Source organism: Alosa pseudoharengus, unplaced genomic scaffold (assembly GCF_046254945.1).
Source record: "Alosa pseudoharengus isolate Yale_2024_CS ecotype anadromous, Long Island Sound unplaced genomic scaffold, YU_APseudo_1.1 YU_APseudo_1.1_scf_21, whole genome shotgun sequence".
In the NCBI taxonomy this organism is placed as follows: Eukaryota; Metazoa; Chordata; class Actinopteri; order Clupeiformes; family Clupeidae; genus Alosa; species Alosa pseudoharengus.
The window spans coordinates 7,668,321-7,680,820 of NW_027468674.1; the positions used below are offsets into that span (position 1 = coordinate 7,668,321).

The following is a 12,500-nucleotide window of genomic DNA, read 5'->3' on the forward strand; positions in this document are numbered from 1 at the left end:
TCTGTCAAAATAATCTTAGCATTCACAGCGCAAATTAATTCAGTCTTTTACGCAGTGGAGAAAGTGACAGTGCACGGCATGCATGAAAGTGTGTCCAAATTCACCTCTTCTCTGTTGAACTACTGGCAAGGTAGCCTACTCATCACACAGACATCACATGTATCATATCATATGAAAGAGCTTTTTCTCAGCTTTTAAACAATGTTAGCCGCTATTTGTTGTGGTAAACGGTTTGTGAGAAAAGTAACTTTAATTTAATCATATTATTCTACATACAGTTCTGCGCCCATCTCCCTACCCATTCATCTCGGTGGAATAGGGTACTTCACAAACTCTTCACTCAACACATGACAAACCATATATCAAACTAAACAGCAGACCTAACCGAACACAAAGGTGTAAATCATTCCCCTGTACAGTTAGCCGTTCCAGAGTAATCCGGTTTTGAATTTTCAGCCATTTTCTACATGCATGTGTCCAACTGGGCTTTAAGTTTCACAATGTGTTTAAATTGTTCAATGCATGATTTCATAAAAGGCCAAATACAAAATAAATGTTACAAATATCGCCTAGACATCTGTAAATATTAAAATCAAAGAATATGCAGCTGACTAAGAGTTTGTCAAAGTAGCCTTAATGATCAAATAATGCTAAGCAGGCATGTAGGCTATTTGAGTTTGTTAAAGCTGAGCTGTGCTTAAATTGTTCAATACATGATTTCATCAGGCCAAATAGAAAATAAATGTTAAATATAGCCTAGATATCAGTAAACATTAAAATCAGATGATTTACAGTTCTATGTAATATGTCATGTTTCATGTTTTTGTAATGTTCCATACAGTGATGCAGGTCTATAGGCTAAATACAACTTTTATCATTTTTATGTAGCCAACTGTTAACTTTGAAATCCAAGCCCAACTGAAAGACAAATGTCCTTGACCCTAAGAATTCCAAGCCTGCTTGTACGAGATTGCTTCTCATCAGACAAGTTTGGCGCAACTTTTTCGGACGACTTACTACTCGTCAGATGAGCACATTGGACAAATGGATCGCACCATAAATTATTCACTTCAAATGAAAGAGCCAGGCTTCTGGGAGTTGTAGTCTTTTATTGTCCTGCTCCAGGATGTTCAATCACACACACACACACACACACAGACTGGAGGCACACACACACACACAGGCTGGAGGTACACACACACATACACACACACACACACACACACACACACACACACAGCTACACACACAAAACATACACACACACACACACACACACACACACACACACACACACACACACACACAACCAGGCAGGAGGCAAAAGTGTCAGTTTGTGTTTCCATATAAAAGAAAACAAAGCCGGCAGGAGAGAACAGTGCAGTGGGCTGATGAGGGTGGAGAGAACAGTGCAGTGGGGTGATGAGGATGAGGGTGGAGAGAACAGTGCAGTGGGCTGATGAGGGTGGAGAGAACAGTGCAGTGGGCTGATGAGGGTGGAGAGAACAGTGCAGTGGGCTGATGAGGGTGGAGAGAACAGTGCAGTGGGGTGATGAGGATGAGGGTGGAGAGAACAGTGCAGTGGGCTGATGAGGGTGGAGAGAACAGTGCAGTGCAGTGGGCTGATGAGGGTGGAGAGAACAGTGCAGTGCAGGGGGTGATGAGGGTGGAGAGAACAGTGCAGTGGGGGTGATGAGGGTGGAGAGAACAGTGCAGTGGGCTGATGAGGGTGGAGAGAACAGTGCAGTGGGGGTGATGAGGGTGGAGAGGCGCTTTTCATGCAGAGACTGAAACATTAATGAGTTTTTTACTCCACTCCATTATGGAGCAAGGACAGTGAGGAGGAGCGTGCACACAGGCAGCAGAAAGCCACACACACACACTCACATACATACACACACACACACACGCACACACACACACACACACACACTCACACTCACACTGACATACACACACTCACACACACACACTCACACACACACACACGCACACGCACACACACACACACACACACTCACATACACACACTCACACACACACACACTCACACACACACACACGCACACACACACACACACACACTCACATACATACACTCACACACACACACTCACATACACACACACGCACACACACTCACACACACACACTTACATTACATTACATTACATTACATTACATTACATTTGGCTGACGCATTTTTAGCCAAAGCGACTAACAACATGGTAAACAGTTTAAGTTTAGAGCAATTTTCAACAATATTAGGACAATTTAAAAAACATTAGAGTACAGTAAGAATAAGTGCATCAGTGAGTGCTGTTTTTAACAGTTACGTGTCAGTTTAAGACGGCTGGTGAGTGCTAGGATCAGCAAGACTTGTTGTAAGTGTTGCTATGAGAGGAGATGTTCTCTAAAGAGCTGGGTCTTCAGGAGTTTTTTGAAAATGGAGAGGGATGTCCCTGCCCTAGTAGGAGCTGGCAGTGTGTTCCACCAGCGAGGAACAACAGATGAGAAAAGTTTGGATTGGCCTGAGCGTACCGGAGGTAGAGCTAGACGTCGTTCGTCTGAGGAGCGCAGCGGTCTGGAGGTAGCGTATGTCTGTATGAAGGCATTCAAGTAGGTGGGAGCAGAACCGGAGACTACTTTGTAGGCAAGCGTTAGAGCCTTGAATTTGATGCGGGCCGCCATAGGTAGCCAATGTAGCTGGATGAGTAGCGGGGTAACATGTGCCCTCTTGGGTTGGTTGTAGACCAGGCGCGCCGCCGCGTTCTGGATCATCTGAAGTGGTTTCACTGCGCAGGCTGGGAGACCTGTCAGGAGGGCGTTGCAGTAGTCGAGTCGTGAGATGACTATTGCCTGAACCAGAAGTTGGGTGGCATCTTGATTTAAGTAAGTCCTGATTTTCCGTATATTGTAGAGTGCGAAACGGCATGACCGGGCGACTGAGGCAACATGATCTGAGAAGTTTAGTTGGTTGTCGAGAACAACTCCTAGATTTCTTGCAGTCCTGGTAGGTGAAACAGACAGAGAGTCAAATTTGATGTTGATGTCGTGGTGTATGGTAGGTTTAGCTGGGAGGACCAGCAGTTCAGTCTTTGAGAGGTTCAGCTGGAGGTGGTGTGCCTTCATCCATGTAGCTATGTCTGAGAGGCAATCCGAGATCCGTGCTGAAACCAAGGGGTCATCAGGTGGAAAGGACAGATAGAGCTGTGTGTCGTCTGCATAGCAGTGGTATGAGAAGCCATGCGAACGGATAATCTGTCCCAAGGAGGTGGTGTAGATAGCAAAGAGAAGGGGGCCCAGTACTGAGCCCTGGGGGACCCCTGTGGTGAGATGATGAGGTGCAGATAGCTGACCAAGCCATGATACGTTAAACGAGCGTCCTGTGAGGTAGGATTCAAACCAGGAGAGAGCAGAACCGGAGATTCCCATGTTAGCGAGTATAGAGAGAAGGATACGGTGATTAACCGTGTCAAAGGCAGCCGATAAGTCAAGCAGAATGAGTACTGATGACCGAGCGGTCGCCCTGGCTTCTTTTAAGGCTTCTGTTACAGACAGCAGAGCCGTTTCGGTAGAGTGGCCGCTTACATACACACACACGCACACACACACTCACATACACACACTCACACACACGCACACAAACGCACACACTCACATACACACACTCACACACACGCACACACACACACTCACATACACACACTCACACTCACACACACGCACACACACACACGCACACGCACACGCACACTCTCTCTCTCTCTCTCTCACACACACACACACACACACACACACACACACACACTCACATACATAATGAGCACCACAGGCCCTTATATACAAACAGGATGTACAAAAGACAAGTGTCAAAATTACATAAACAAAACGTGAAGGAACGAGATGGAAATTGTGGCTGTATGAGACAGAGACAGCCCAGAGATATAATGTGTTTTACGCAGGGAAAGTACAACAACAGAGCGCCCAGAGATATAATGTGTTTTACGCAGGGAAAGTACAACAAGAGCCTCTGAGGACAAGTGACACACTTTAACAGGGATTTCAAAGACTCTGTTCAAAGATTTCTTAGACATCTGCAGACTTATTTCAATTCATTTGCACCACACACAGATCTATTATATACACACACAGATCTATTATATACACACACAGATCTATTACACACACAGATATATTATATACACACACAGATCTATTATATACACAGACAGATATATTATATACACACACACAAGTATATTATATACACACACAGATATATTAGATCTATTTTAAACACACACACAAATATATTATATACACACACAGATATATTATATACACACAGATATATATATTATATACACACACAGATCTATTATATACACACACAGATCTTGTATACACACACAGATCTATTATATACACACATAGATATATTATACACACATATATTATATACACACACAGTTCTTTTATATACACACACAGATCTATTATACACAAACACAGATATATTATATACACACACACAGATATATTAGATATATTATATACACACACAGATCTATTATACACACACATATATATTATATACACACAGATCTAATATATACACACAGATCTATTATACACAAATATATATTGTATACACACACAGATCTAATATATACACACAGATATATTATATACTCACACAGATATATTATATACACACAGATGTATTATACACACACAGATCTATTATATACAAACACATGTATTATACACACAGAGATATATACACACAGATCTATTATATACACACAGATCTATTATATACAAACACACAGATATGTTATACACACAGATACAGTATATTATACACACACACAGATATATTATACACACAGATCTATTATGTACACACATACTGTAGATCTATTATTTACACATATATCTATTATATACACACACAGATATATTATACACACATAGATCTATTATATACACACACAAATAGTGATAAACATACCCAGTCACTGAGTGCTATATCACCTCCCTCTCTCTCCCTCTCTCTCTTTCTCTCAGTCTTTCTCTCACACACATATACACACAAACAACACACACACACACACACACACACACACACACACACACACACACACACTCAGTTGTGGTGTCCATTTGAAGTGTGATTGTATAATATACATGCAGGAGAAATGCAGATTACAGATTGTAGATCACACATCAGACTCCAGTGTACTGACTCAGCCTACTAGATCATTACAGTAAACACATCAGCCAGAGATGGATGAAGAGAGAGAGAGAGAGAGGGACACAGAGAGAGAGAGAGGGATGGAGAGAGAGAGGGATGGAGAGAGGGAGAGATGGAGAGAGAGAGATGGAGAGAGATGGATGGAGAGAGGGACAGAGAGAAAGGGAGAGAGGGAGGAAGAGAGAGGGGGGGAGAGAGAGTGATGGAGAGAGAGAGAGGGATGGAGAGAGAGATGGATGGAGAGAGGGAGAGACAGAGAGAGAGATGGAGAGAGAGGGGGGAGAGAGAGAGAGATGAGATTCTGGCATAACAAAATCATGTTGTACACAAAGACCGATGTGTGTTAATATGGTAACTGACTGACCTCTCCCTCCTCTGTTTATTTGTGTGTGTGTGTGTGTGTGTGTGTGTGTGTGTGTGTGTGTGTGTGTGTGTGTGTGTGTGTGCATGTGTCTGTGTGTGCGTGTGTGTGTGCGTGTGTGTGTATGTGCGTGTGTGTGTGTGTGTGCGTGTGTGTGTGCGTGTGTGCGTGCGTGTGTGTGTATGTGTGTGTGCGTGCGTGTGTGTCTCTGGTGGGGTTCAGGGGAAGAGTGGGGGGAGAGTGGGCTTCTTTCCTGCCAATTTTGTGCAGCGTGTGCGCCCAGGAGAGCGAGTGTGGAGGGTCACCCAGGGTTTCCACGGCAACCGGGACAAAGGTCAGATGAGTGTGAAGGAGTCGCAGGTGAGCTGGGGTGCAATTGCCCAATCTTAACACACACACATACACACAGATGTAAACACACACGCACGCACACACACACACGCACACACACACACACACACACACCTGCACACATACACGCAGATGTAAACACACATACACACACACACACACAAACACACACACACACACACACATACACACACACATACACGCAGATGTAAACACACACACACACACATACACACACACACACACACACACACACACACACACACATACACACACACACACATACATACACGCAGATGTAAACACACACACACACACACACACACACACACACACACACACGCGCAGATGTAAACACACACACACACACACACACACACACATACGCGCAGATGTAAACACACACACACACGCGCAGATGTAAACACACACACACACACACACACACACACACACACACACACACGCGCAGATGTAAACACACACACACACGCGCAGATGTAAACACACACACACACACACACACACACATAGTTTGCAATTATAGGAGCTCTCTTTCTCTCCCTTTGACCAATCTCCTTATTTTCTCCCTTCCCCTCTCTCTTCCTCCCTTCCCCTCTCTCTTCCTCTCTTCCTCTCTCTCTTCCTCCCTTCCCCTCTCTCTTCCTCTCTTCCTCTCTCTCTTCCTCTCTTCCCCTCTCTCTTCCTCTCTTCCCCTCTCTCTTCCTCTCTTCCTCTCTCTCTTCCTCTCTTCCCCTCTCTCTTCCTCTCTTCCCCTCTCTCTTCCTCTCTTCCCCTCTCTCTTCCTCTCTTCCTCTCTCTCCCTCTCTCTCTTCCCCTCTCTCTTCCTCTCTTCCTCTCTCTCTTCCTCTCTCTCTCTCTTCCTCTCTCTCTCTCTCTTCCTCTCTTCCTCTCTCTCTTCCTCTCTTCCTCTCTCTCTTCCTCTCTCTCTCTCTCTCCCCCTCTCTCTTCCTCTCTTCCCCTCTCTCTTCCTCTCTTCCCCTCTCTCTTCCTCTCTTCCTCTCTCTCTTCCTCTCTCTCTCTCTCTCCCCCTCTCTCTTCCTCTCTTCCCCTCTCTCTTCCTCTCTTCCCCTCTCTCTTCCTCTCTTCCCCTCTCTATCCCTCTCTCTTCCTCTCTTCCTCTCTCTCCCCCTCTCTTCCCCTCTCTCTTCCTCTCTTCCTCTCTCTATCCCTCCACCCCCTTCCTCATTATTTCTCTTTCCCTCTGTATCTCTTCCTCTCTCTCTTCCTCTCTCTCTCTCTCTCCCCCTCTCTCCCCCTCTCTCTCCCTCTCTTCCTCCCTCTCTCTCTCCCCCTCTTCATCTCTTTCCCCCTCCCTCTCTCTCTCTGCAGATCTGTGTGGGTAAGGGAGAGGAGATGGATGGCTTCCTCAAAGTGAGCAGCGGCAAGAAACGCGGTCTGGTCCTCTCCACCTCCCTGCAGGAGATATGAGCCAACTGGAACACACACACACACACACACACACACCTCACACACGCACGCATACACACACACACACACACATACACACACATATACACGGATATTCAGACACACACACACACACATGCACACACACACACACACACACATATACAGACACACACACACACACACACACACATGCTTTACACACACACACACACACACACACACTTTTGCTCAGCCTACCTGCACACAGCAGTCCTCTTCTTGCCGGCACGCGCCTGTAGACACTAACTGCACATGCCTGGACATCGACCTCAGGAGTTTTACATAGGAAATGCCCTTCTTCGTGAAATATGCCTTTGTCCCACCACACGTGCACACACACACACACACGCACATACACACACACACACACACACACACGCACACGCACGCGCACACACACATATTCAGACACACACATACACACACACACACACACACACACACACACACATATTCAGACATACACACACACACACACATTCAGACACACACATTCAGACACACACAGGGCCTGAGAGGGCCTGGAGGCTTTGTGTAGCCTAACCGAATCTCACCTATATGTGTGTGTGTGTGTGTGTGTGTGTGTGTGTGTGGTGAGGCACCTGTGCACACCTTTGCCTGCTCAGGTGACGTAGCGAGACGAGCAGCCAGCGCAGCGACTTCTCCAGGTGCTTCCTGGAGCTGACCCAGACCTCACCTGTTCACCTGCTCACCTGTCCGCCCGCTCACCTGTTCACCTGCTTACCTGTGCTCGTCCACATTCCCAGAGGGGGCACAGGGACTGTAGCAAATTCACACAGACGCTGTAGCAAGTCCTTGACAAGCCAAAATAAATATGGCTGCTCCCCCCATTGGAACTGTTTGTCTGTCAAATCAATCAGTCAATCAATCAATCATCTGTCTGTCAAGCTGCCATCACACCCAATATGGCCACCAAATCAGGATGCGGATGCTCACGCGGACGCGAGCCGGATCTGGGCCGGATACGGCACAGTGCCCTCCGCCAGTGGGGTTTTCTATGGAGCGTGGCGGAACTCTGGCGGCAGAGTTCATGCCTGCTGTGGGCATGACAGTGTCCTCTTCACTGTGATGGATGTTTACTGCATGGTGTGTTTCTCTTGCTGTGAACTTGGGTTGTGAAGGAATGAAGGTCACTGAAGGTCACTGAAGAGTTCAGTCAGAGCTTTACCTTACCGTCCCCATTCTAACTACACTACTAAGTACAATCTACCACCAGTGTACCTCTGAGTAGCATGAACACATTCTAGGTTTAGGCTTGGGTTTCGGAATACCTGTAGGGCTTTTTCTACGTATAATCACAGACTGATAGGCAAGGTAGCCTTCACACTGACACGCTTCTTTCACCTCCAAAAAAAATGAGAGTTAAAAACCAAGCGAGGTGGAAATTGTGTCAAAAGTTTAACTATTTCTGACTTTGAGCACCTCACATTTTTTAGGAACCTTGTCTGTTTTTGTGTTTGCGCCTCACTCATGTGGGGCACATTGCAATAGTCAGTCACATCAATCAGTCAGAAACAATTTAATTTAAAATGCCTGGAGGTGCAAAAAGTGTGTGCATGTGATTGGCCACTAATGTATTACAATGTAATAAGTGGTGTAATTACAATGTAATAACAACATTGTAGCTTACAGTCCAGACGTCTATTACAATGTATTACACAGGCCTTGTTACAATGTTGCCATATATTACTATTTCAAATTACTTTGATGCTCAATGCTTACATAGCCCTGATTCCAACCCCACTGCTAGTTCTCTCTATTCAGAGAAAACAGACTGAAACATGAATATGCTGTTACTGCACACTAATGAGTATGAACAACTATATTGCACTTGTAGTTGCATTGTAACAAGGGTTATGTAACAGCCCTTCTCACTTTAAATATGTCTCTTATTCATTTCGACTGTAAACAAGGTTATTCCCTTGCATGAATCTGATAAATGAAAGACTGTTTTGAAAGACTACACGCAGTGAACCACTGAGGTACCATCTTTGGGTGGCATATTAGACTAGAGCCGATGCAGACAAGTTTTTTTTTTTTTTTAGGAAAGGGAACTTACATAACCGACCCTTTCTGCGGCTTTCTGCCACGGCCACTGAGGAGCAGGTTGCAGTTCACAATCACCAGCAGATGTAAACAAACACACGTCAGAAAATCAAAGAAGCGCAAAGTCCTGCTCTGCACAGCGTATGAGTGGCCATGCAGCCGTAAGACACAAGAGGATTGACCGTTTCAAGAGAGTTCCATTATCAGCATCTTATTCCACTGCTTGGTTGAATTTCCCATTGTCCTACATAATTTAGAACGACCATTAACCGTATGTTATTTGCACACCTATGAAGTAGATCCATTATTTTGGCCGTATCACACTTGTATATTAATTCGCCGAACTCGTGAAGTTTAAATGAACCGTCACGTTGCATCCGAGCTGTAAAATGCAGACGTTCAGAACATGGTAACATTGTAGCATATGACGGAGGTGGCTTTTAGCTAGATGGATGACAGCAGGCTAAGTAAAATAGCGATGTTTTAAAGTTAAAGTTCATCAGAATCTTGGGATACGCCCGCTTGACAACGGGAGAGATAGAACTAACGACTGGCTTTTGGCCGTAGCAACGATCCATTTAGAACTAGTAACAGCAGTTTGTCCTGCAAGTTGAGAAATTAGTTGATATGTGTCGGAAGAAAGTAGTTCTACAAACAACACAGTTTTAGCGATTAAAACGTTTACATTGTAACAGGAAATGAACACAACGCAAGTGGCAACAGTGGAATAAGCAGGATAATGGACTTCACGGTGGTCTGTTCACAGAAGTTAATGCACTTACAAGGTTTGTAAGTCCGTTTGTAAGTTTGTAAGTCCTCCGCTTCGCGTCGGGACCGTTTTACAACCTCGACCGTGCATTAACTTCTGTGAACAGACCACCGTGTCGTCCATTATCCCTTACATAGTTGTTCCCACAAGGCTTCCGTTTTAACATTCCATATGTTATCTTAATGAAGCGGAGGTAGGTTGGGAACAAAATAGAATGTTCAAGCATTGTTTTTGTTTTTATTGTTGAAAGGGTCTATAGTCCTGAGCACAAGGCTACCGCAATCACAGAACCTCTGAAGCTTTTAAACAAATCTATACTCACTCAGAGAGAGAGAGAAAGAGAGAGAGAGAGAGAGAGAGAGGAAGAAAGAAAGAAAAGGAAGGAGAGACGGTCCCTTGTGGTCGGGGCTGTGGGGTGTTCTAGTTAAGCAGAGCATACCTGTCTCAGTGCGCTGGGCCGTGTGATAAGATTGGAGGCCAGGCAGAAAGTGAAGGCCGCTGACTTTTCCCCTGGACATCCTCAGACAGACCAAAGCTTTGCTGCACAAGTCATGAAGGCATGAGCGAGGATGAGGACAACAACAGGCTCAGAGCAGGATGTGTGTGTGTGATAAGGGCAGCGTTTGTGTGTGTGTGTGTGTGTGTGTATGTGTGTCTGTGTGTGTGTGATAAGGGCAGCATTTGTGTGTGTGTGTGTGTGTGTGTGTGTGTGTGTGTGTGTGTGTGTGTGTGTGCGTATTTGTATGCATGCACTGTATGTATGTGTGATCCCTAAACACAGCATTTTACACTGTCAGCTAACTCTGCACACTCATCCTCTGCCTGTCTCTCAACCAGACACTGATCTGGCCCTAGTTCAGCACAGGACTGGCCCTTGCCTGGGTCTGGAAAACGTGAACTGGAATCTAGGCCTGTTCCTCACTGGATCAGGCGTGGACACATTCAGTCTGTCCAGGTTGTATGAATGGGGTTGATTGACTCTCACCATGTTCCTTTGTGGCTACCTGTCCACAGCATACAAGGAGGATATCTTGTGGGTCATGAGCGGCATCTTGTTTTCTTACCGGACAGGGCAATAGTGAACATCTTGAAAGAACATTCAAGAGTAATACGATCAAATCAGTTCGTCTGTCATCTGTAGCAATATGCGAGATATTGTTGTATGGAAAAAACACCTAGTGTTGAATTATTCATGTATTTATTTGTCAATAAAGTCACTGGTTGTGTATGTGACACACACACACTCACAAACACACACAGAAACACACTAACCTCTGACATGGCTCTGTCTGAGACTTGGCAATAATATTTTTTTTTCACCTTTCTGATGTCAGTGTACGTGTTTGTAAATAAAGAGGGACAATCGAGTATATATTTTTTTGATTTTGAAAAGTTAATACAGGATATTTGCAACTAGAAGTAAATCAGTCCTAAGACTGTGCCTCCAAAAAAAAAAAACAATCTCCGTTCAGCTTTGGTTGAATTTCACTATTCCACTCAATGTGTACCTCACCTGGTCGTACAATACCAGTCATGTATAATTACAGAAACCACAGCCTAACCTAGAGACCACCATGGCTCCATGCCCAGGCTTAAACCTCTGCATATACTAGTCACCAATAGACGGAGATTAACATGTAGCAAGACTATGAGTTTTGACCTGTTATGTTTGTGATGTAGTGACGCCACTCTACAACCACACACCTGTTTAATGTGCATTACAATATTAGGATGTTTTTTTTTAGGGATCCAAAAGATGAGAAGGGTTTATTTTCTTTCTTTTTGTATTGTTTTAAGTAGACCCAGTGGAATGTGTAGTGCAATAACTTGGCTTGATTTTGCCTTGTAGCGAGTCATACACTGTAGACGAATGACCTTTAGAGCCTTAACTATAGGAAGGCATGATATGCACTGTCTGAATGGCTTTTTTGGGGCGAGGATGTCGGTCGTTATGGCAACATGGCAACAATGGTGGGTGGAGCCATTTCTACTCAACACAGGAAACACACGTGCGTTGGTCATTTATGTTGTATGTCAATGTGTGATGATGTGCGTACTGCTTTCGGTTCCAGCTCATTGCTGGGGCGCTAAGGCCCATTCACACCAAGAACGGATAAGTATAAACAAACATAGTTCTCGTTATTATGAATGACAACGTTCACACATAAACTATAACGATAACGACATGAAGAATGATATCGTTTGGGATCACTTTCAGA

General features: G+C 44.7%; 1 protein-coding gene across 1 annotated transcript in view; it reads left to right on the forward strand.

The window, feature by feature from the left end:
- Window positions 1-7,424, forward strand: part of LOC143138701 (SH3 and cysteine-rich domain-containing protein 2-like) — a 47,089-nt gene extending 39,665 nt beyond the window's left edge. Inside the window, exons 10-11 of the mRNA XM_076299120.1 lie at window positions 5,844-5,981; window positions 7,326-7,424. Coding sequence (XP_076155235.1) covers window positions 5,844-5,981; window positions 7,326-7,424 — 237 coding nt within the window. The remainder of the gene's footprint in view (window positions 1-5,843; window positions 5,982-7,325) is intronic.
- Window positions 7,425-12,500: the final 5,076 nt, after the last annotated feature.